General features: G+C 37.7%; 1 protein-coding gene across 2 annotated transcripts in view; it reads left to right on the top strand.

The window, feature by feature from the left end:
• The window catches only part of dcp1b (decapping mRNA 1B), a 196075-nt gene that overhangs the window by 106634 nt on the left and 61941 nt on the right, over window positions 1-27500 (top strand). For both annotated transcript variants that reach the window (XM_039770509.1, XM_039770510.1), the window contains one exon: window positions 16105-16171. In XM_039770509.1, the coding sequence (XP_039626443.1) occupies window positions 16105-16171 (67 nt within the window). The remainder of the gene's footprint in view (window positions 1-16104; window positions 16172-27500) is intronic.

Raw genomic sequence — 27500 nt, forward strand, 5'->3', positions numbered from 1 at the left:
ACTTAAAGTTTAGGTTTACACCTTGCTTTCTTTTCGAAGTAGCAGCACTCATGAATATGGTAGTATATGTCACTCGCTCGCTTCTTATTGTTTCAGCTGCCTTCTCAGTTAAATAATGCATGTTTTCTTCAGCGCTTTTTGGAGGTCTTCCTGGTTTTCTACGCACTGCGATGACGGTCAGTTCACGTGATGACGTGGGTGGCGTGATGATGTCACATGAAACTCTGCCCCCCATGGCTTTCGAGCTCAACTCCATTACAGTAAATGGAGAAAAATACCTTCCAGTTATGACCATTTCGCGTCAAATTTCGAAATGAAACCTGCCTAACTTTTGTAAGTAAGCTGTAAGGAATGAGCCTGCCAAATTTCAGCCTTCTACCCACACGGGAACTTGGAGAATTAGTGATCAGTCAGTCAGTCAGTGAGGGCTTTGCCTTTTATTAGTGTGTATATATATATATATATATATATATATATATAATATAGTGGAACCTCGGTTTACGAGTGTTTTGGAAGACGAGCAAAAATTTTTACAAAATTTTGATTTGATAAACAAGCGATGTCTTGCAATACGAGTAGTATGGATACACTTTGTCTGCTGAGCATGGTTCTTCTCTCTCTCTCCTTATCTCGCTCGCCCAGCGCTCTCTCTCTCTCTCTCTCTCTCTCTCTCTCCCCTTATCTCTTCTCCAGCTCTCTCTCTCTCTCTCTCTCTCTCTCTCTCTCTCTCTCTCTCTCTCTCTCTCTCCCCTTATCGCGCACGCTTGCTCGCTCGCCAGTCTCTCTCTCTCCCTCTCCTTATCTTGCTCGCCTGTCTCTCTCTCTCTCTCTCTCTTTCTGGCAATCGTCTCCTATTCTCCGTCTGAGTCTGTGTGCCTCTCTCATATAGTCAATATCCGTACGAGCGTATACTGTTTACTACAGCATTGTGACTGTGTGTGTGTGCGCTGTGAAGTGCGAGTCCCCATCTTGCTCCCCAAAACACGAAGCTGAGTCTCAGTACTTTAACACTAGCTTTATTCAGCTTGAAACAGCAACAGCGCTGTTATTTATTGCAGCGGGATCTTTATAATGTTCCTTGTATGACCCATTGACGACAGGCACTTATAGCATGTCTGCGATCTTTTTGGATGCGCTTATATGGCGAACTGCTACAGTGCTGGGAGACTGCGATTGCTTTGGGACGCTCTTCCGCATGTCGTCCCGTTGGGTGGAATCCCACATGAGTTTAGAAACTCACACCAGCCATGATTTTTTTTACAGGTAAAGTGCAGGTTAATTTGTATTATGTATTTTACTTTATATATTTTGTATTAATCATTTTTATATGAATAGTTTTGGGTTGTGGAACGAATCATCTGATTTTCCATTATTTCTTATGGGGAAATTCGCTTTGATATATGAGTGCTTTGGATTGCGAGCAGAAGCAGAATACCCGCGCTTCGCAGCGGAGAAGTACTGTGTTAAAGAAGTTATGAAAAAGAAAAGGAAAAATTAAAAAAATAACGTAACTTGATTGTTAATGTAATTGTTTTGTCATTGATCTGAGTGTTGTTGTCATATCTATATATATATATATATATATATATATATATATATATATATATATATATATATATATATATATATATATACAGTGGAACCTCGGTTCACGAACGTCCCGATTCACGACCAAAAAGCTCGCCAAACTTTTGCCTCGGTTCACAAGCACACACTCGGTATACGAACAAGCCAGTTTCCCTTGCCTGTCTAAGCTGAGAGAGAGCAAGAGCGAGCGAGCACGTGCCTGCTGGGGAGGGGGCGGAGGAGATTGCTTCACGTGTTTGCTGAACAAGCCAGTTTCCCTTGCCTCCTGAGCTGAGAGAAAGAGAGCGAACCATCCCCCCCACCACAGGCAGCCTGAGAGAGAAAGAGAGCTGCCATGCTTTTTCATTTAAGCAAAGCCGCTACTTGTTCATTGTTTTCAATAAGACGTGCACTCTGTTTGTGCTCTATAGTATTTCGTGTGCTTTTGCAGTTAACTATAGCTTCTAAGCAAGTGAAGAGTGGTCAGGAGAATGTTTTGAAGAAAATTGAAATCGAAGTAAAGAGAGAAATTCCAAAAGGTGGAAAAACTGTTTACCAGTTTACTCATTTACCAATCTGAGAACCCCCGTGCTTTCAAGCAGCATAATGTAAACAAAGCCAGACTGCCAGTAATGTGGAGGGTCACAAGAACTTTCTTTTTGGAATGGCTGCATGAGGCTTTCACTCCCACCAGCTAAACCGCTAAAAGCACCCACGAAATTACCTGAAGGAAAACACTTCATGCCAGAACTCGTCTCATGCAAGGTTAGTTTTCTTGGTGGTTTTTGTATTACGGATTTTTCAAAAGTTAAATTTTTAAGTTCATAATGCGATTTGTTGCAATGTCATTTTTCTCTTTTTTCAAATGTTCGCTTTTTTCCTTGTGCTTAAAACTCACGACTTCATCGTGTGATTTGTTGCAATGTTACTTTTTTGGTTGCTTGTGAGTTGGTTTTTAAATGCAGGTCGGATTTGTGCCATGTTTTTTTTTCTGCTGTGCTTAACTCATTTAAAAAAAAATGCTGCGCGAACACGGGCAGCTGACAGGGAAGGGATGGGAGGGTGATTGGGGTGGGTGGTGTGTGTGTGTGCGTGCGCGCGCTACAGAGAGAGAGAGAGAGAGCGCACGCGCCAGGCTGCTCCTGTAGCTGAGGTAGGGAGGGAGGGAGGGGCTTTGGTGGTGTGTGTGCTACAGAGAGAGAAAGAGAGAGCGCGAGCGAGCCAGCTCGTGTAGCTGATCATGGAGCCTGGGTGTTTTGTGTCAGTGTTATTCAATGTTTTTACATTAGTTTACTATTACACTGTGCATTCTATGGTGTAATTAACTATATTTGTGCTTAATCTTTACATATTTTTACATATTTACATACAGTTTATGCGGTCTGGAACAGATTAATTGTATTTACATACAATCCTATGGGGGAAACTGCTTCGGTTTACGACCAAAGTTCTGGAACGAATTATGGTCGTGAACCGAGGTTCCACTGTATGTGTGTGTATATATATATATATAATATATATATATATATTTAAATATATATATATATATTTAAATATATATATATATATATATATTTAAATATAGCAAAATACCAGCTTGGCAGTGGAGAAGTAAAAAGAAAAGGAAAATTTTAGTAATAACGTAACAAAATTGACAATGTAATTGTTTTGTCATTGTCCTGAGTGTTGCTGGCATATATATATATATATATATATATATATATATATATATATATATACACACACAGATATACACACATATATAACGTATATATATACATATATATATATATATATATATATATATATATATATATATACACACACATATACATACAGATATACAAATATAGACATACATATCTATACTAATAAACGGCAAAGCCCTCACTCACTCACTCACTCACTGACTGACTGACTCATCACTAATTCTCCAACTTCCCGTGTAGGTAGAAGGCTGAAATTTGGTAAGGTTATTCCTTACAGCTTCCTTACAAAAGTTGGGCAGGTTTCATATCGAAATTCTACGCGTAATGGTCATAACTGGAAGCTGTTTTTCTCCATTTACCGTAATGGAGATGAGCGTGAAACCCGTGGGGGCGGAGTTTCGTGTGACATCATCACACCTTCCACGTAATCACGCAGTACGTAGAAAACCAGGAAGACCCCAAAAGCGCTGAAGAAAACATGCATTATATAATTGAGAAGGCAGCTAAACAATAAGAAGCGAGCGAGTGACATATACAACCATATTCATGAGTTCTGCTACTTCGGAAACAAAGCACAATGTAAACCTAAACTTTAAATTAAGTTCATAGACAGGCTGCGCTGGCGCTTGTAATTTAGTGCCTGCCCATATAAGGCCGTCCGTCAGCGGCAATCCAATAGCAAACTGCCACGGGTAAATATTCACGGGTGAAGGACTGTGCTTATGCAGAGGAAGATGAGATGGTCAGGGTGGTGTTTGGCACAAACTCAGCGAAACTGCGAGAGAAAGTTTTAAGTGCCAGGACTAAGGTAACATTAAATACAGCCATGGACATAGCACGACATGGCACCAGCACAGCTGGGAAACTTCGATGCATGTACACCGAAGCGGCTCACGTGAACTGGCGCAGTGCACAGATAAAAGCAACAGTTCCAAAGAGCTGAACAAAAGCGAATTACACAATTGAAAAGGCAGCAAAAATATGAAGCGTCTGATACATACAAGCATATTCATAAATGCAGCTACTGTGGAAACAAAGCACACGGTGGAAAAAGTCAATGTCCCGCTAAAGGAAGACAGTGTAAAAAAAATCCGTGCATGCAGTGTGTCAGGTCTCAGATAAAGAAGAAGACGAGCTGTTTATTGATGCAGTAAGAAACGATCGATGAATGAAACCTGTCATCTTTACAACGATTGACAAACACGGAATGTAACTTGAACACAACACATCCTACAAATATGAACCTGATTGAAAGAAATAATGATAATCAAATCCTTGATGACAGCAACACTCAGTAACACTCACAAAACAAATACTGTATATTGACAGTCATGTTACGTTATTTTTAAAATGTTCCCTTTTCTTTTTAGCTTTTTAACACACTACTCTCGCTGCGATCACGCTGGTATATATATATATATATATATATATATATATATGTATATATATACCCGATCTACATACTCGAATAATGGATACTTTATTCGCCATCAATGATTGTTTTGGTAAAGCCATACTCAGTGTATTCATTAGATGAACGGTAAAAAGTAAGAGCGAGGGAGGATGACTTATTGAGGCATGCAGGCTGTAGTGCTTGCGTCAACTCTATCTGAATTGCGCGATCACATTTGAAAAATATATCTTTTCAAGTTCTATTTAGTCCATATGTGTCAAACTCAAGGGCCGTGGGCCACATCCGCCCGCAAGATCATTTTATATACTGTATTATTGTTATTAATGGCCGGGTATATGAAGCGCTGGTAACACAATAAACTACAGATCCCATAATGCAGCGCTTCAGCTGCCTTGCGAACACTTACGCGTTAATCAAGTCTAGCTTATGATGCTGCAAGTTATTGCGAAGCTAGCTCACACGATGCTGAAGAGAAAAGTTGATTCTGAAAATAGAGCCTTTAAAACCGATGGGAGGCTGAGTATATGTTTACTGAACCCGTGTGTCTCATTTGTGGAGCTAATGTGGCTGTAATTACAGAATTTAATCTAAGACGGCACTATGAGACAAAACATCAGGGTAACCTGAAAGACCTGAATGCAATGCAGAAGATACAGAAAGCAGAAGAATTAAATAAGAATCTGACACTTCAGCGGACGTTTTTACCCGTGCACAATCACAAAGTGATTTCAAGTGAAGCTGCTTTTATGGGAGACACAAATGCACCAGTGCAACTTGCCCCACTTTCCCTGTTGCCAAGTAATGTTAAACCAAGTCGTCACTACGGTGTTCCCAAATACGCACTTTGCTGATAAACTGAGCGCACTGAGTTTGCACGGCGCTTTGGTGACTTTGAAGAACAAAAAGTCTGTCTACATGCGGCTCGAACCTTGTGCATGTTTGGTAGCACATATCTGTGTGAGAAGCTCTTCTCAGTGATAAAGACTAACAAAACAGCACACAGGAGTCGCTCACTGATGAGCACCTGCAATCCATCCTGAGAATCTCCACAACACAGAACCTCACACCAAACATAAACGAACTTGTTGCCAAAAAAAGATGCCAGGCGTCCAGCTCTAAAATGACATATGAGCAAAGACAACTGAATGATTTGATTTGTTATTGCTGAAAGGAACACATTTTATTTATATTTCCAGGTTTTGTTATGCAGCATGTTCATATTTGAATTTGTATAATTTTGACAGGATATATTTTTATGGAGAGAAAATCTTTTGGGATATTTAAAATCTAAGTTTATTTTTATATAAAATTACATAAGAGTAAAGAAATTTGAATGTTTGTTCTTTTAACGTTTACTTTATTTCTAACTTGTATAATTTAGACAGGATATATTTTTATGGAGAGCAAAATATTATAAGTTGTTTAAGGTTTGAGTTGATTTATTCAGGAATAATATTCCTGTCTGTTTTTACCATTCCTACCAAAGTTATTTCTGTCGACTAAATAAAAATTCCTTCTATTTAAAATTTAAATAGAACTTGAACAAATACTAGTATATAGCAAAATACCCACGTTTCGCAGCAGAGAAGTAGTGTGTTAAAGAAGCAATGAAAAAGAAAAGGAAACATTTTGAAAATAACGTAACATGATTGCCAATGTAATTGTTTTGTCACTGTTATGAGTGATGAGTGTTGCTGTCATATATATATATATATATATATATATATATATATATATATATATATATATATATATATATATATATATATATATATACAGTAATCCTCGCTATATCCTCGACTTTCAGGCTTCACTCTATTGCGGATTTTAAATGTAAGCATATCTAAATATATATCACAGATTTTTCGCTGGTTCTCGGATTTCCGCGGACAGTGGGTCTTTTAATTTATGCTACACGCTTCCTCAGTTTGTTTGCCCAGTTGATTTCATACAAGGGACGCTATTGGCGGATGGCTTAGAAGCTACCCAATCAGAGCACGTATTACATATTAACTAAAACTCCTCAATGCTATAAGATATGCTTCCTGCGCAGTGCTTGATTGTTTGCTTGTCTCTGTCTCTATCTCACCCTCTCTGACATTCTCTGCGCCTGACGGAGGGGGTGTGAGCAGAGGTGCTGTTTGCACAGAAGCTGTTTGCCTAGTGGATACGGAGGCACCTCTAAGAAATGCCGCTTTATCGCGGTGCTTCCAAAAGCACACTTATTGATTTTTTGATTGTTTGCTTTAATCTCGCTCTCTGTCTCTCTCTCTCTGATGTTCTCTGCGCCTGACGGAGGAGATGTGAGCAGAGGGGCTGTTTGCACAGAGGCTGTTTGCTTAGAAGATACTGACGCTCCTCTAAAAAATGCTGCTTTATTGCGGTGCTTCGCCAAACTTAAAGCACACATATTGATTTTTTGATTGTTTGCTTTTCTTTGCGAGCACTCTCTCTCTCTCTGAAATTCTCTGCTCCTGAAGAGAAGATATATTTGCATTCTTTTAATTGTGAGAAAGAACTGTCATCTCTGTCTTGTCATGGAGCACAGTTTAAACTTTTGACTAAAGGGTGTTACTTCATTTATAGAGGGCTCTAATAATGTTAACAGTGTGGGAGAGTTTATAAGGGCTTAAAATATATACAAATAACTATACAAACATATGGTTTCTACTTTGCGGATTTTCATCTATCGCGGGGGGTTCTGGAACGCAACCCCCGCGATGGAGGAGGGATTACTGTATGTATATGTGTATATATATATTAAAAAAAGAAACGTCCCTTTTTCAGGACTGTGTATTTCAACAATAATGTTTTAAAAATCCAAATAATTTTACAGATCTTCATTGTAAAGGGTTTAAACAATGTTTTCCATGCATGTTCAATTAACCATAATCAATTAATTAACATGCACCTGTGGAATGGTCGTTAAGACCTTAACAGCTTACAGAAAGTAGGTATTTAAGGTCACAGTTCTGAAAACGCAGGACACTAAAGAGACTTTGAAAAACACCCAAAGAAATTGCCCAGGGTCCCTGCTCATCTGCGTGAACGTGCATTAGGCATGCCGCAGGGAGGCATGAGGACTGCTGATGTGGCTAGGGCAATAAATTGCCTTGTCCGCACTGTGAGACGCCAAAGACAGCGCTACAGGGAGACAGTAAGGACAGCTGATCATCCTCGCAGTGGAAGACCACGTGTAACAACACCTGCACAGGATCGGTACATCCGAATATCACACCTGCGTGACAGGTACAGGATGGCCACAACAACTGCCCGAGTCACACCAGGAACACACAATCCTTCCATCAGTGCTCAGACTGTCCGCAATAGGCTGAGAGAGGCTGGACTGAGGGCTTGTAGGCCTGTTGTAAGGCAGGTCCTTACCAGACATCACCAGCAACAACGCCGCCTATGGGCACAAACCCACCTTCGCTGGACCAGACAGGAGTGGCAAAAAGTACTGTTCACTGATGAGTCACGGTTTTGTCTCACCAGGGGTGATGGACGGATTTGTGTTTATCGTCGAAGGAATGAGCGTTACACCGAGGCCTGTACCCTGGAGCGGGATTCCCCCCAGAAATGTCCAGAAACTTGCAGGTGCCTTGGTGGAAGAGTGGGGTAACATCTCACAGCAAGAACTGACAAATCTGGTCCAGTCCATGAGGAGGAGATGCACTGCAGTACTTCAAGCAGCTGGTGGCCACACCAGATACTGACTGGTACTTTTGATTTTGAGCCTCCCTTCATTCAGGGACACATTGTGAAACATTTTTAGTTTATGTCTTATGGTGTTGACTCTTTTAATGTTCATACAAATATTTACACATTAAGTTTACTGAAAGTAAAAACAGTTGAAAGTCAGAGGACGTTTCTTTTTTTGCTGAGTATATATACATATCTACATATATACATACACACACACACACACAACTATCGAATATGTTCAAGTTCTATTTAAATTTTAAATAGAAGGAATTTTTATTTAGTCGACAGAATATTATTCCGGAATAAATCAACTCAAACCTTAAATAACTTATAATATTTTGCTCTACATAAAAATATATCCTGTCTAAATTATACAAGTTAGAAATAAAGTAAACGTTAATAGAACAAACATTCAAATTTCTTTACTTTTATGTAATTTTATATAAAAAATAAACTTAAATTTTAAATATCCCAAAAGATTTTGCTCTCCATAAAATATATATCCTGTCTAAATTATACAAATTCAAATATGAACATGGTGCATAACAAAACCTGAAAATATAAATAAAATTTGTTCTTTTCAGCAATAACAAATCAAATCATTCAGTTGTCTTTGCTCATATGTCATTTTATCAGAGCTGGAAGCCTGGCATCTTTTTTTGGCAACAAGTTCGTTTCTGTTTGGTGTGAGGTTCTGTGTTGTGGAGATTCTCAGGATGGACTGCAGGTGCTCATCAGTGAGGCGACTCCTGTGTGCTGTCTTGTTAGTCTTCATGACTGAGAAGAGCTTCTCACACAGATATGTGGTACAAAACATGCACAAGGTTCGAGCCACATGTAGACGGAGCTGGAGCATTTTTGCGGGAATGGAGTGAATAAACTGTGCGGGCCGTGCAGTATCGTACTTTGCCTTCAGTGTGCCATTACACTGCAGCTCAATCACCTCCATTTGAATCTGCAGAGGTGCAGTTTCCACATCGACATCAAATGGGTTGCGAAACAACTCAAAATTCTTTTTTTTTCTTAAAAGCCACCAAAGCGCCGTGCAAACTCAGTGCGCTCAGTTTATCAGCAAAGTGCGTATTTTGGGAACACCGTAGTGCCGACTTGGTTCAACATTACTTGGCAACAGGGAAAGTGGGGCAAGTTGCACTGGTGCATTTGTGTCTCCCATAAAAGTAGCTTCACTTGAAATCACTTTGTGATTTTGCACGGTTAAAAACGTCTGCTGAAGTGTCAGATTCTTCTTTAACTCTTTTGCTTTCTGTATCTTGTGCATTGCATTCAGGTCTTTCAGGTTATCTTGATGTTTTGTCTCATAGTGCCGTCTTAGATTAAATTCTGTAATTACAGCCACATTAGCTCCACAAATGAGACACACGGGTTTACCGGCAATGTCAGTAAACATATACTCAGCCTCCCATCGGTTTTTAAAGGCTCTATGTTCAGAATCACCTTTTCTCTTCGGCATCATGTGGGCTAGCTTCGCAATAACTTGCAGCATCATAAGCTAGACTTGATTAACGCGATAAGTGTTCGGCAAGGCAGCTGAAGCGCTGCATTATGGGAACTGTAGTTTATTGTGTTACCAGCGCTTCATATCCCTGGGCCATTAATAACAATAATATATAAAATGATCTCGCGGGCCGGATATAATTACACGCCGGGCCGGATGTGGCTTGCGGGCCTTGAGTTTGGCACATATTGAGTAAATAGAACTTGAAAAGATACAGTGAACCCTTGTTTATCGCGGTTAATCCGTTCCAGACTCTGCCGCGATAAATGAATTTTCGCGAATTAGGATTCTTTATTTATAAATCAAATATTTTCGCAGTTAGAGTATAGAAAACCTGTTTACGACCTTCTAAATACGTTTTTTAACATTATTAGAGCCCTCTAGACATGAAACAACACCCTTTAGTCACCATTACACTCGTATTACTCAATATATTAGACAAAATAAGAGAAAATAAGACATATTAGACGTTACAAATATCATATTACTAGGCGCAGTCGCCTTTTAAGGCGACCGACTTTTATCTTCAATTATTTTGCGCTCCATGTGTACATCAGGCATGTAAGTGTAGAGAATGAGAACATCAAAGTGTCCATTTATAACATCTTTTTTTTTTATCCCCTCAAGTGCCTGTCCAAAGTCGTACAATGTCAGCCCGAATCTGTACCGCTAAAGGCGGAGTTTCATGCACTAAATAAGCTATAGATGAGAATAAGCAAGCACCATCTCCCCTGATATATAATACGCGATGAGGCATTTGTACTCTATCAACATTAATTATTTCCAGAGACATAATTTTTTCTATTTTTCCAGCGCATCGCGCACAAAAGCAAGGGTACGATGAGAGCACCAGAACTCTGCTCACATCGCATCGCTTCGTACCTCAAGCCGCAAGTAGTAATTCTGTAATAAGCGGAATACCACTACGCTTTGCACTCATGGGACGGAAGGACAATCCCGAACGCTTTTCTATAGTAGATTATTGTACTGTACATTTAATTGCACACAACCACTAACCTATGAAGGCACGACCTTAGTAGGAGAGTCTTCAGAGGTGGTGCAGTATCTTCAGCAGGTGCGTTGTTTTCTTCTTCCGCTAAAGAAGTACTAGGAGTAGGCAGTGGGTGTCTGGGTGCGCGGCTGAAGAACATCTTGATAGGCAGTTGCTGGCGCTGTCTTTTCACATGCGTGAGGAGGCTTTTGTAGGGTATTGCCATCTTTAATCATATACAAGAGTTTTACCTTCTTCTGGATAGTAAGCATCTTCCTCCTCTGCTTAGTTTTATTCTCAGAAGGCTTAGAAAAAGCATCACATTTAGGAGCCATCGTAGGGCTTAGATAAAAATTCTCAGAAAGCGCATGCGTAGTGACGTAAGCGTGTATGAGAAAAAAATTGCGATAGAGTGAAGCCGCGAAAGTTGAAGCGCGATATAGCGAGGGATTACTGTATATTTTTTCAAATGTGATTGCGCAATTCAGATCGAGTTGATGCACACTACAGTACATCGAGCCCGTGTGCTATTGTGGTTTTGCCTGCGTGCCTCAATAAGTCATCCTCCCCTCGCTCTTACTTTTTTACCGTTCATCTAATGAATACACTGAGTATGGCTTTACCAAAACAATCATTGATCGCGAATAAAGTATCCATTATGCATAAAGCTTCAATTGGTGATCTGTCTTTCTGCGTTAACCGCATATTTTTTCATACGTCTCAAACCAAGGGGATGCGAGGCCAAAATGTATCGGGAAGCGCACGTATATACTCAGTGCATCCCTTCTCGGGAATCGAACCCCGGAAGCCGGCGCTAGAGGCGAAGCCTCTACTATTGTGCCACGGCATGTGGTTTGTCTATTTGAGCGTAGCAGTGTAATTCGGTTTTTGTTCAGCACTCTTTGGAACTGTTGCTCTTTGTCTGCGCACTGCGTCAGTTCATGTGAGCTGCTGAATATGGTTTTATATGTCACTCGCTCGCTTCTAATTGTTTCACTGCCTTCTTAATTATATAATGTATGTTTTCTTCAGCAGTTTTTGGAGATCTTCCTGGTTTTCTACGTACTGCGTGATTACGTGGGAGGTGTGATGATGTCACACGAAACTCCGCCCCCACGACTTTCGAGCTCAACTCCATTACAGTAAATGGAGAAAAATAGCTTCTAGTTATGACCATTATGCATAGAATTTCGAAATGAAACCTGCCCAACTTTTGTAAGTAAGCTGTAAGGAATGAGCCTGCCAAATTTCAGCCTTCTACCTACATAGGAAGTTGGAGAATTAGTGAGTCAGTGAGTCAGTCAGTCAGGGCTTTGCCTTTTATCAGTATAGATATACCCACTCAAGGCAAAATTAAGCAAATGGAAGTTTAACCAAATCTGCACATCTTTCAGGATTTAGGACAAGAACCAAAGTACCCTAAGGAAAACATACACAGGCAGTGTTTAAAATGCAAGGCAACATCTGGGCATTGAATTAAAACTCAGGATGTTGGGTAGTTGATGCAGCTGCACTACTCACTGTGCCGCCCATAGATTAAACCATAAATTTAAATGTGATTTTTTTTTTCTCAATTCTTTGAAAAGATCATATCCATGTTGCATTTGAGTATAACATCAGAAATGAGCTGCAGTTTGAATGTAACCTTAAATGGAAGGCTGCTAATATGTTACTTGGCAACATGACATTTGGCTTAATTTCAGTGGGTAATTTATTATGGGGAGCTTGACCCACTTTCAAAATTGTGTTCTAAGGTGGAAAATTCAATACCTCTCAATCCATAAGGGTCACTGGAGGTTCATTTTGTGGTCTGCCAATGTCATGCATTGATCGTATTAAACCACTAAGTGCCCTCAGTGTAGTTATTACAAGGGGCAACTTTGGGACAGTAGGCAAGGCTTGCAACACAGGTATACTGGTACTATATCCAGCAGAAAAGGTGGAGGACAGGTGCTCTGGCCTGTATGATCATAATTAAAAGATTTGTCTACTGTTAATCTTATGTTTAAAAGAGATTGACGATCATAAACCAGCAAAGAACTGACATTGTGGATAAAAAAAAGAACAAGGCCATTCAAAACATAACAGACCAAAAGAATGCAGACGGCAAACCACACACACCAGTGCCATTTTCAGAACAAGATTAAAATGCATTTTTGAAGTATTTCAGTCTGATTTTCACACACACCACAGCACAAAGTCTGCACTTGTAAGGAGTAAATGATTTCTGTTTAATAAGTGACTCTAGGGATACGGCTGTCTAGGTGCTGTTTGATTTAACTACAACATTTGATATAGTTGATCATGACATCCTTATTGCCTGTCTTGAGAAGCCAGTGGGTATACAAGGAACTGCTTTGGTGTGGTTCAGGTCATACCTTACAGGCAGAGGCTTTTCAGTAAGCCTGAGCAATTTCCCATGATCCTCTGTCCCTATCACCTGTGGGGTCCCTCAAGGATCTACTCTGGGGTGTATTCCTTTTTCACTGTACATGTTGCCCTTAGGATACATTTTTAAAAAATATTATTTCTTTCCACTTCTATGCAGATGATACACATATATTTTCCACTGAAACATCAAAAGAGATTCTCTGAATCCTTTATTGGAATGTTTGGAAGGTATTAAAACATGGATGTCACTAAATTTTCTTAGTCTAAATGACAAAAAAACACAAAAAGTCTTACTTGTTCTACAGAAATTAAACTTGGCCCCTTGACAACCTTCTGTAAACCATTCGCAAATGCCCTCAAATTTGATAAACAAATTAACTCTGTAGTTAAATCCTGTTTCTCTTTAGCTCAGGGTATTGGCTAAGGTCAAGTCCTTTCTTTCTGTACATGATTTTGAAACACTAATTCATGTGTATATCTATTCTCTGCTTGACTATTGCAACCCATTGTACTTTGGAGTTAATCAGTCATCCCTTGCTTGTTTTCAGCTAGTCTAGAACGCTGCTGCCAGGCTTTAACAGCATTATGAAAACTGAAGCGCATCACACCAGTCTTAGCTTCTCTACACTGACTTTCTGTTCACTTGCAAGATTGAGTTTAAAATTTTACTGCTTGTTTTTAAGTCCCCAAATGGTTTAACCCCATTTTTTTTTCTTACTGACCTTTTATACCCTTACTCTCCTTCATGATCACTAAGGTCCTCTAGACATATGTTATTGGTTGTGCCGAGTTCTAGTACTAGTATATACTAGTATATACTATTTGTGCTTGTCACTTTAAATGCAACACCACAAGCCTATTTCTTTTGTAGCCAACCTTCTCTTTTGGCTGTGCCTTTAAATACTTTTATATACAGAATTTCAAATTATCAGAACCTGTTACTTTTTAAAATCTCTATTTTAGCTGTGGGAGTGAGTGAATTCAAAGTACCAACTTCTTTAATTTCTGTGTTTCCGAGAACATTTCTTACACTGATCTCCTTCTACAGAAATTTTCTTCATCTAGGTCTATATAGCATTTTGTTTGCTAATTATTCTGTGCACCAACTACTGCAGCATAATCTTTTTTTTATTTTCTTATTTATTTTGGTATTATCCAGTTGTGTAAAACATGATTTTGTATTAAGCCTTTTGCTTCCTTGCCTATTCTTTTTTTTTTTTGTCCTCTTTTGAAAAATTCAAAATAATAAAAATTTGAATAATTAATAATTTCTCTCATGTTGTTTACAGGGTATAGCACAAATTAATATTTTATTACTTATCTGAATTGTTACACCACTGCTTGCCATGTCTTTATTCTATCTCAAAGTTGGCCTCTTTCGTTAAGCCTATCTATCCATCCATCCATCCTTGAATGCAGAATCTCCTTAATCACCCTAAGAATGCTGAGGGCATAACCCACCATGGAGGCATCAGGCAAAAGACCATGCCTAATTTTTTCATACAGCTAAGTACATTTTAGAGTGTAAAACATGTAAAATACAAATGGGTAATGCTTACCAATTCTATGTGAAGTGTGATGAAAAGCTTCTGAAATCAGACTTTCTAAAAAAAAAAAAAAAAAAAGTTACTATGTAAAACTATGAATTACACCCACATGCGGAAACTTGTTAATGAACTGGTCTCAGTCCTAGTGTCCAAGCTTACACATTGGGAGCTAGCAGCTAATCATTCAGTCAGTTTCTGTCTTACTATTTTTATATGTAGCATGTTTCATAGGTAGAACTTTAATCTCATTCCTACCTAGATAAAGTGAATCCTGTGCTTGGATTAAGATTAAGTAAATTAATCTATTGATCCTTCAGAAAATGTCAGTACCATTGTGGTGCTTTGTGATGCATAATGGTATTCATAGCAGTAATATCAGTTAGTTTTAATATGGCTGCTACGTACACACATGTAATCCAAAATTAAGAGTGAAAAGTAGTGGGATTCAGCAAAATTTGTATGTTAGCACTAACAATGCCTCATGGGCAAATTTGGGGAAGCAAAAACAAATTTATTTTTCTGAAAGTAAATGATCTTACATGATGACTTCACATGAAAATACTGTATTCTAGCACTTTCGAAAATATATATATATATATATATATATTTATTATTTTTTTTTTTTACTGTTCATAGCATATAAAGCTTTCATTCTTGTAGGCAGTGGTTTTACTATACTAAATAATGAATTATAAGGTGACATTAAATAGCTCACTGTCTTTCATGCTCATCTAAGGTCATGAGGTCACCTGATTCTTGTTTTGTTATATAGTATTACAGCTAATGAGGTGAGAAATGAAACTCACAATGAAGAGGAAGTTCACTTATTTTATTGTGTACTGTACATAAACTACATATGAATTAATGAGTAAATCTTTATTGTTCTAGTTTGTTCAAACCTTCTGTAAATTTACACCACTAAGCTAAACCTGTTGTGACCATCAGTACAGCACCTGTATATGTCCTTGGATTTCATATAATGTAAGTACGGTCAGTCAGGCAACCTTTGTTTTATACAGTGCCATTAATACCATTATCTATTGGAAGCGCACAGTAGAGAGTAAATTTGAATGGTAAGATATATTGTCTGTCCTGGGATCACATTAAACTACTTGTAGATTGTGAACCAGCTCAGTGATAAGTGTCTGCTTTCGTATCTTCACACCAAATTAGGAGTATCTATCAGTACGATTCTTAGATGTTCTGTGTTTATAGATGAGATCCTGGACTGTCCTAACCATTAATGGTTTTTGTTTTTTTTTTAGTGTCAATATATGGAATATGGTTCTATGACAAGGAGGACTGTCAACGAATTGCAGGACTTATGAAAAAGTGAGTACAAATTGAACTAAGGTAAAATTCTGCATTGTCTGTGTTGTAGGCATCTCACCTTTACAAACTTTGCATACAAATCCTGTTAACTGTCATACTTTAAAGCTACATATATAAAAGTAATCCTGTTTTCATTGTATACAGTAACTGAAAATAAATGATACACTTTTTGACCTTTATGGTTTTAACATCCTAAGACATTCATTTTAAAGACTCCTACATCTTCAGATGTAGAAGTTAACTGGGTTTGACTAGTTATCCCCTCTTTTACTCCCACTTATGTGGTCTTGGATCTCCTTAATGGTCAGACCTTTTTATGTAATACATCGCCATATTTATCTATCAATCTATCTATTGATCGATCGGACGGACCTCCCTCTTGATCTCGCCTCACATCATTCCTCCATAAGACAACCATTTTTATGCTTCACTTTGTATGAACAGAATGCCTTAGCCTGATTCTCATAACTCTACAAAGTATAATGCCCTTATATTTTATTTTTTGTCAACAGTGTACATGGTATCTTTTATGACACCAGCAGCCCTTTTTACTAGGGACACTCTTGAGATACAGTAATTTGAGCCATAGACCTCTCTTGAGCTATAGTCTTAAATGAAAGAGACTGGACTGTGATGGCTGACTGAGTGACATCTTAAATGAGTCTGATAAGTTGACAGCCAATGGGAGAACTGGATAAGCTTGTATGTTGTATATAATGCACAATACAAACAAGGTTTGGTAAGAGAATACACAAGGGGGTCTGGGAAAAAGGAGTTTATAGAAAAAGGAAAACAAAGTTTAAGGAAGCAAAGATATTAAGTCTACAATACATTTATAGGCTTCAACTGATTGCAAAAACTAGGCAGATGTGTGCAAGTAATGTAAGCTGTTGCTAAGCAACAAGGGCCTTGTTCACTAAAAGAGCATGTCTCACAGAAATGTGTCCTTTACTAAAGAAAACTGACAAAGGATTTTTGCTGTACCAACTCTTTACATTATGGCCATCCCATTATTTGGAGAGCAACAGTCAGGTTTATTTAACACACTCGGAAAGTGCAACTCATGTTTTAGCACTCAATATAAAGACTAATGAGTTATTTGAATATGAACTTGTCTCAAGCCAATTTAGTGAACTTCTAATATTCTCAGCCAAAATTATGTTTTTATTGTACAAAACTAAACCCTTGAGATATATATTGTACACATTAGAATAAGATTGTTTTCAGGGAATGATTGTCCAAATTCAATATTTAAATTAACAGTTGCTAGAATAATTAAGTGTCCAGGGTTTACCAAGTGGGCAGAATGACCAGTGTGTATATTTTGTCCACAGGAGTCGTTCTCATAAAAGTTTCCTTTTGGTAACTAATTAACATAATTGTGTGCCACTATAACTGAAATCCTTAGACAATAGGAAGCAAAAGGAACTCTTTTACAGTTTTGTTTTTCATAGAAATGACTGCTTATTTTCAGAATCAGTGGTACAGTTTGCTAGATGATCTCTCCTCTTATATGGGTATATTTACACATTTTTTTCAAAGGGAGTAACAGTATGCTTAAGTGTTTGTTATTAGCTGTGATCATGCGTGCTGCTTCTGGCCTTTATGTTCTGCTTGATTCTGTTTGGTTATTTTCTCTTTGACAACATTCAGTGGTTGTGGTTATCACATTTCTTTGTCATGGTAGATGTGACTGTGGTTCCTGCATATGTATCAGCATTTGGCATCATGGGTGCTTTGCTTTGATTCTTGTTTAGCTTTTTATTTGCCCAGCTCGATCATGACAGTTGTGTTGGTAGGTGATACTGATTACACAGCAATCACATAAATGCCCTGGCTCCTGCTAAAGTCTTGACTTGGTGTTTTATAAGTTTGATATTTCAAAAATACCCCCAGTCTTCATTTAGATTATTATTAAAAACCCATCTGATATATTGGTTATTTGTGCCTTTTTTGCATGACTGATTTTGATTGTGTTCTGGTTTCTGCCTGTTTGTGATCATTATCATAAGTGCATTTTCTTCTGAAAGCTCTGTTATTCTTCGCTTTTAGGTTCATTTATGGTGGCAAATTGCCCAAGAGGAAGTCTGGGTGTGTGTGTTCCAGTGGGCCTTGCAAAGGATTAAAGCCCTATCTAGGCCTTTTTCTTGCCTTGTTCCCAGCATTGCTGAATTGTATTATGCAGGCTTTATTGTCTCAGAGAGTAGTAGCTATGGTTATGTAATTCTAGGTGTCACTGCCCACAATTAAGAGGCTGATGGGTAAAAAAGCTCTGCATGCCTCTTTTATCGCTAATGAATTTATTCATTCAGTTAACTTGATATTTCAGTTGATAATTTTAAGTTTTTGGACGATAAGGCACAGCTGGCTAACTTGCATATTGACTGGCCTCTGTATTTAAGTCGAATATTTTTTTGAAAAAGTTTTAACAGACAGAAAATGATTCAAATTAAAATTCTGAATTTGCAGTATAATGTGTGGATTTACATTCATATTATGTAATATAACAATTAATATGCAAGGTTGGAGAGTTCAAGAAAAATCTAAAAATAGTACTTGGAGATATGTGACAGGCTTATCAAATAAATGGTAAACATTATCTTTAATGACTAGCTTTGTATTTAAACACTATGCAAACAGAACTGTAGAAAACACATTGTTTCCCTACAAGAGATTAGTCGTATCATTAAGATACCTTCTGCCAAATGTTCACTGCATTTAATTAGAGCACAAGTGAGTGCTACCAGGCTGTAGTCATTTGCTTGTTTAGAAACCTTAGGCACCTGGATAAAGACTGATTACTTCCAGTTCTCATGTAAGATGAACTTCAAAGTGTGCTATAACGATGATTGTTATAGATAGCTTTTTAGACAGATACTTTTAGTTTTTTGATTTTTTTATCTTTAGTTACTATTTGTCAAAGATAAGGTTGACCAAAGCCACAGTTATCACTCACCAGTACACTACAGAGATACATACAACTTCCTAGGGAGGGGGTGATATTACTTTTTTTTTTTATTCTTTATTTTGCCTTATACTATTTCTTGTATTAGGAATTTGTTAGTTTTCGCATACCCCTTGGGCTCAGAGCGCAGGGTCAGCCATTGTACAGCGCCCCTGGAGCAATTACAGGTTAAGGGTCTTGCTCAAGGGCCCAGCAGAGTAGGATGTCTTTTGGTAGTGACGGGGATTCGAACCGGCTACCAGCGCAGATCCTTAGCCTCAGAGCCACCACTCTGCCGTATTACCTGGAAGTTTGTCAGCTTAAGCCGGCATCAGCATATGCATCTAGTTTGGAGGTTAGCTGATTGTGTCTTACAGTTTGTCCCCTCTAGTATTACTAGATTTGAGTTAAAGGGTCTGGTCAAATTAGAGGACTTCAGACTTGTAGCACATGACAAGGCTTAGGACACAGTGAAGCCTTAAGAAGAAGAAATAGATATTAGCTAGAAAGAAGCATGTATGAGACCCTTTCCTGGCATCAAAAGAAATGCAAAGACTGAACAGGGAGTTTTGCACATTCCACTGGGTACCTAGAGGCTGGTAGCACACAGACTAAGGGCTTGTTTATACTTCATGCTCAGAACGCAGACACATCATGTCTCCCACGCGTTCCCAACTTTCATTTGACGCGTCCTCTGAGCAGGTCCTCAGAAATTAATGTGACGCGTGTGTGAGTTGCAGCACCAGCAAAAAGTTGGGTGGCGCAGTGTGATAAAAGTTGGAATGTGACGTCAGAGTCTCTGTTTACTGTCTACATGTGACAGAAAGCTACTTTGAGGATCCTACGGGATTGATGTGCGCGCTTCGATGTTTGATGAATGGTTTGATGTGGTGAAGAAAAATGCCTATATACAGATTACACTCATGGCGCTTTTATATTCAAGCGTCACATATTCCCGATCGTAATGACACGATACATTTTAAAAGTCTCACATACCATCTTTTGTGCTGTCTTTTTTTTCTGGTGCTTCCTCCTGACCTGATAGCAGCGGGAAACGTCAATAGATCACCACACAGAACACGTTAAATGTATGATATTCCAACTCCCTGCACATTTAGAATCCTTAGATTTATATTTGATATCACTTTCATGATGAAATGCGTTAAAGTATGTATGTTACATTTTAAAGATAAATCATTAATTTCGTTTAAATAATGAATACTGTTAATAATTACACACATGAGGGTGACACGGTAGCACTGCTGTCTCACGGGGAGTCATGTCCCTTGTGTTCTCTGGCTGGAGTTTACATGTTTTCCTGCTTGGTTTCTACAGTGTGCTCCGGTTTCCTTCCAAAGATATGCAGATTTGGAGACACTAAAATGACACTAGTGTATGTGAGTGCTTGTAGTCACCTTATAATGAGCTGATGGGGATTGTTTCTGCCTCGTGCCCAATACTTGTTGGAATGGATACATCCCTGGATTGATGGATTTAATTATTAAACATCCTTTTCAGAGATATTGCGGTAAGGTGTCATTGGAGTTTAATGGGTGTTCCAGGCAATTCACAACACAGCGAAGCCGAACTTGTTCTCAACGTGATAATATCTTGCACTGCTACCTGGTGGATTCTTCCAGATTTATGTAAGGTACGCACACAAGTATAAACAGTAAAACTCTTGCGTAGCAGGAGCGTCCACTGGAGCATGCGTTGCGTAAAGTATAAACCTGGTCTTAGTAGGCAACATCTGGAATTATGCTGCTATGGATCCTTGACATTTTGCATCTTTTGGAAGGCTCAGTGATCTGGTGAGCTCTAGCATGGTGTCCCTAGAGCAAAACATGTACCACTACTGACCCAAGAAATGCTTCTGAAATTGAACTAAATTGCCACTAAGATGGATTTAAAGCTGTGTAGGCATATAAGCTTGAAGAAATATAAAGGTGGGGCAAGGGGACATGAACATTTTAGGGAAAGGGATGAGCCATTAAATAAGCTAAAGGCATTATAAGCCAATAAGGAGAGCCCAGGAGAAGCTCTAGGGTTTAAATGATTTACCAGTTTTTTAGTTTTGCACTTGGCTCTTCTCATCATTTTTACATGCTTTGTTTATTTTTGTTTAACAAACCAATGTTTGATTTCTATTACTGGTTACCTTGTTGTTCTGGGTTTTGAAATATTATAATGGCACCCTATAGAGTAGAAACACTGATTGAAGTTTACATAACCTGAATGGTAAATGAGCAGGATAACTTGATTTGCAAATGAGTGATTTATTTCTTAGCTTTTCTGATGCAACAGTGCCATCAGTGTGGTGTGGAATATATGGTGTCACAGAGATCTGATAAAAATCATGCGTCAAGCAGCATGGACACAGTCCACTCTTAGGTAATTCAATATTTGCAGAGTTGCTGTGTTCTGCAGTGGTTATATTAACATAAAAACAGACCCCACCACCTGTCGTCTTATCAGAAACAGATCACCTGTTTTGCTGTTCAAATACAAATGTATCCATTTCATTATCTCTGTCTGACTCAGTATTTTTATGCAAGTATTAAGTATAGCATATATGATGTCTTTCAGGTGTGTCTCAGCAAAATGTCACCTTTTATTGGCTAACTAAAAAGATTACAATATACAAGCTTTCAAAGCAATTCCAGCCCCTTCTTCAGGCAAGGTGTAATACAGAAACTGGAGTTCCCTGTGTTTATATACACACTAGGACAAATAACATTGGAAAACCTTTAAGTGAGACATCTTAAATATAAAAAATGAATACACCTCATCAGGCTAAGTTTCATTTATCAAGAGAGGAGAACAATTTATGGTCAATATATTGTAATCTTTTAGGATATAGCAGGTTGGACACTGACTGACCGACTGACAAAGGTGTAATTTTGCTTGACTTCTCACTGCATTCATAATGGCTAACATGGTACAACACCCTAGTACTACAGGTGTGTCTCACATATGACATAAGCTTGTCTAGCATATTCTGTAAGGGGCATGTGCTGCTCATAATAACTACTTATCTGGTTTACTAACCTTATATCTCAGTCTAATTCTCAATCTGCCTCTTTTTCTTATCGAGTTTTGTTGCTTTAAACTGTTAAGAAAATATGAGAAAAGAAATGGTACTTGTAGTTGGTCTCACTGATAGCAACATTGCCATACACCTATGATTTTGCTTTTTCTTCTATTATATAAATTATAATTTTATAAATTGCTGGCAAGATTATACAAAAAAGACAAATTAATTAAAGGAATACACGGAGCATTCTAATGTAGTGCTTCTCAAACTTGGTCCTGGGGACCCACTGTGGCTGCAGGTTTTTGTTTCTACCAGATTCCCAATCAGTGACAACATCTGGTAACATTGATCCCATTTAATTAGCTGGTATTTTTTTTTCTTTTATTCTACATTCAGAAAAGCACAGCAGCATGAATTTTACATTTATGAGACATTTAGAAATATTTCTGCTTTTGCTATAGATTTAAATGCTTAATTCTCTTTTGTTGATTCCATTATATTTTGCCCTTTCTCTGTGCAGTTTTGTTGTATCTTACTAATTATAATTAAAAAAGAGCAGAGCAGACACCCAGCCAAACAACACTGAATATTCAAAGGCTGCAACTACTTTAGCATCAGACCCACTAATTAGTAAATAATGGATTAATTACACAATTAAAATGCCTGGGAAAAGCAGAATGAAATTCAAGATTAAAATATTATTAAAATATATATGTATATTATTTCTATATAACTGTTTGGTACATTTTATTTATTTATTTTTAACCAAACTTAGTTTTGTGATTTCAGAACTTGGGAAATGACAGTTCACTTAATTAGCCCAGGAGTCCAATTAAAAACAGAAGCTTGTTGGACCAAAAACCTTCAGCCACAGTGGGTCCCCAGGATTAGGTTTAGGAAGCACTGGTCTAATGTATTGAGTGGTTAACTACAATATAACAACCACAGTAGACAACTTTAATCATTAAACCAGGCAAGGCTTGGTATATGTGTGAGGTAAAAAATTTTATATATGAGAAAGTGACATGAAATGGAGTAAACAATTATATTACCTGTCTTCAATTAAACATTATGAATCATGGGCTGTTAAACACATTTTTATATTTTTATATTTTATATTTTTATTTGCTATATAAATAAATGTTGATTGATTGATTGATTTAAACAAAGACCAGTCCATTATCAAAAAGACTGCAAAACTCACACACATGATTTATTAGTATGTGTAATGTAGCTCTGTTCCTCAGAATGTTTAACACTAGAATTACCAGAGCCTACAAAAAAACTTGTAGATCCGTCCCACCTTAAATCGCTTCCACTTCTCCATCAGCGTCTTTTGTCCTGTAAATGTGTGGATAAGCAGCAAACATCAAGCAGCCTGCTATCACATCCCCCACCCTGCACAGTTTTTTCAGCTCAAATCTGTTTACCTGCATGTCAGTTGCTTAGAGTTCAATAGAGCAGCGGTTCTCAAACTGTGGGGCACGCCCCCCTGGGGAGACGCTGAAGCTGTACAAGGGGGGCGTCAAATAAATGAACAAGACATCAAAATGAATTTTTTACATTTTCATTTCAAATTTAAATTTGCAAGCATATAATCGCAACGAATGCATTATAACTAAAATTAAAATAAAACATTTCAAAGGCATAGATGTAATGACTAACTGAGTAGCGGCACTGCTGCTTTTATAGTCGCGTATTTTCAATCCAGAAAGTTCAAGATGTAACGGTATCTGTTACAGACATTCGGGTAACAGTAGATCAGGTGATAATGCGATGCAACTGCACCACATTGGCAGCATAGCCAATATTGCCAAAGTGAGTTAAATAATTTACTGCGGATTCGGTTATTTTCATGATACAACTAACAGTGATATAATATTTGTCAGCCGAAAATACGTTTGTCTCACGCAGATTGACTTCATCGGTGTCCTCATTTACGAGATCTTTAAAAATTAAAGCATATTTAATCATTTCTTTACATAAAAAAATAATTCAGTAAGAATAAATAATTTATTCTTTTTGTTTGGGATTAGAATTACAACTAAAAACCACACAAGGCATTTTAACAGTTATTAAAGCACTTTAAAAAAAATAAATTGCAAATATTTCATCGAAGTCCGCTGAACACGTGTAAATCTTATGGAAGTAAAAATGATAGGATACCGTGACACCGCACGAGTATCATACCTTTGTTAGTTGTATCATGGGTTATTCTCATCTATTTTATATTATGCAGGGGGCACAGAATTATTCCAGGTAGAAAAGGGGGGGCGCAAAATACGAAAGTTTGAGAACTGCTGGTATAGAGTGAGAAGTTAAGCAAATGACACCTTCTATAGATACTATGTCGTTATTTGGTACACTTGCATTTCATGTGTGTTCCGTGTCTACAACGATCTGTGTAAACACATTGTTAAAACAGAAACTTTTTTTCATGTTTTAGTAATAATTGACAAAATGTAGACATGAAGTGTATAATGTGTGAAGCCTGAATTCCAAATATTAAAGAAACACTTTCACAAAAGGTACAAATATAACAGAACAAGTGCATTTTTATTCAAAAATATAACTGCAGAAAAAGAACCCGCGTTAGGGTGTGACATTGACACACATTTGCTACGACTGCTTCGGTGGCACAACGGTATCAGCTGTTGACTGGTAATCAAAACTTCACGGGTTCGATCCCGGACGAGTCGGTTTTGAGAAGTGAGCTGCTTGTATTCCTACTATTTTAGAATAAAAACATACATTTGTTTCCAGTCTGTAACAGCTGGTGTAATTTATAATACTTGTAAAGATTAGCTTTGTTTTTTTTTTCTATTCAGCTTTATTCTCTCAGCCGCGTTAACGATCCCAACCAAACCCCGCATACACTGCTGTTTTCACATTAATGCGCTATAACAGAGGTCAACTCAGATCATGACAACGGTTCTACATTGGAGCAATAATGCACTTTTGCCATCACTGTACTTTGTATATGTACATGGGAAGCTTTGCACTCTACATGTGACTTTACGCTGTAGGAAGTAAGTAAATAGATAAAGGTAAATAACATTCGATCTGGCTCTTGCATACAAAGGACAGTGCATGTGACCAAAACATTAACATTTATATGTTACATAAGAGCCAGATTGAATGTTATTTACCTTGAGTTCTTTACTTACTTCCTACAGCGTAAAGTCACAAGTAGAGTGCAGAGGGCATGCTCAAAAAATACGTCTAATGCCATTAAAAGTGCCTGCTGACAATTTTGTATGCAAGCAATGGTACGAGAATGCAGTTAGAATGTTTTTTTTGGGGGGGCACATACACCGTCCAGGTCTAAACACTAGCATGTAGAGTCGCTTGCGTACTGAAGAGTCTGTAGCTGCAGGTGGAAGCTGCCGTCGCTGTACTTTGTATGTAAGAGCCAGATCAAATATTATTTACCTATTTACCTTTATTTATTTACTTGCTTCCTACAGCGTAAAGTCACAAGTATAGTCCAGAGCTTCCCATGTACATATACAAAGTACAACGATGGCAAAAGTGCATTCTTGTTCCTATGTAGAACAGTCGTCATGATCTGAGTTGACCTCTGTTATAGTACGTCTTTATGTGAAAACAGCCATGTCAAATGCGCTTGGGATCGTGAACGCAACTGAGAGAATAAAGCTGAATTAAAAAAAAAAATAAAGCAAAGCTAACCTTTACAAGTATCAGAAATTACACCGGCTGTTGCAGACTGGAATCAAATTTATGTTTTTATTCTAAAATAGTAAAAGTATGAGCAGCTCACTTCTCAAAACGGACTCGTCCGGAATCGTTCCTGTGAAGTTTTGATTACCAGTCAACAGTTGATACTGTTGTATCACCGAAGCAGTCGTAGCAAATGCGTGTCAATGTCGCACCCCAACGTGGGTTCTTTTTCTGCAGTTATACTTTTGAATAAAAATGCACTTGTTCTATTTGTACCTTTTGTGAAAGTGTTTCTTTGATATTTGGAATTCAAGCTACACACATTACACACTTCATGTCTACATTTTGTCAATTATTACTAAAACATGAAAAACGTTTCTGATTTAACGATGTGTTTACATAGATCGTTGTAGACACGGAACACACATGAAAAGCAAGTGTTCCAAATAATGATATAGTATTTATAAAAGGTGCCATTTTGCTTGTCTTCTCACTCTATACAACTGACACGTATGTAAACAGACTTGAGCTGAGGAAACTGTGCCGGGTGGGGCATGTGATAGCAGGCTGCTTGCTGTTTGCTGCTTATCCACACATTTACAGGACAAAAGACGCTGATGGAGAAGTGTGAAGCAATTTAAGGTGGGACGGATCTACGAGTTTTTTTGTAGGTTCTGGTAATTCTAGTGTTAATTTATAAAATAAAATAACCAGGTGCTCCATATTAAGCAAATGTTCAAATGATATTATATAAACAATGTTTTACGGTATAAAATACAATAGTATAGCTTTATTTGAAAAAAATTGGACATGTACTGCTTTTCTAAAACCAAGATCTGGAGAAATTTGACATGCAAGGCTCTTTTATAAAGGAGATCTTGCAGTGAAATAAACAGCACTAGTCCCTTTTTGTGAAATTTATTTATTGGGGTACTCCGATTTGATGAAAATATTTACAGAAGGCCAGAACAGCAAGTGTATATAAATTAATTGTATTTTATTTGTACAAGATAATTCAAACTTGTGTAGTACTTTTAGCAATGCCTACTTCACAAGGATTAATAAAAGTAAATGCATATGGGCAGTTAGATATTTATTTTAATTTCAAGATTTAAGCAAAGATATTGGAAAAGATTAATGAATGTATGAGTAATGAAGAACTGAGTCACTAAGCTGAATACATTAAATGAAAAATGTACCTCTTGTCAACATATTGCAGTCAACTGAACTTCAAAGGGTTGTATCACATGTATCTATTACTATGTCTTATGTTTTATAATGATTGACACACAAAACTAAAATTGTAATGGAGATTTGTGTGATATAGTGTAGACCAAGAGTTCCTAAAGTGGTCGATATCGACCCCCTGGGGTCGATTTGAACTTTCTAGGGGTCGATAGTTTCAATAAAATAATTTGGGGATCGATGACAGCAAAAATAGACCCCCTTACTACTGCTATTTGATTGTTACTTCAAAATATCTATGATTCCAATAGGTACCTAATAAAGAAGTAAAATAAATAAAAAAAAAACACTTTTTTGATAAAAATACATTACATACCAAACATGCGAATGAAAAGGTAAAATGCGTCATTAAAAGAGTCACAGGTAAGAATGCATGAAAAAACATGTAGCACAAACATGTCTGTGCATTGTCTTATCGAACGTAT

Source organism: Polypterus senegalus, chromosome 12 (assembly GCF_016835505.1).
Source record: "Polypterus senegalus isolate Bchr_013 chromosome 12, ASM1683550v1, whole genome shotgun sequence".
In the NCBI taxonomy this organism is placed as follows: Eukaryota; Metazoa; Chordata; class Cladistia; order Polypteriformes; family Polypteridae; genus Polypterus; species Polypterus senegalus.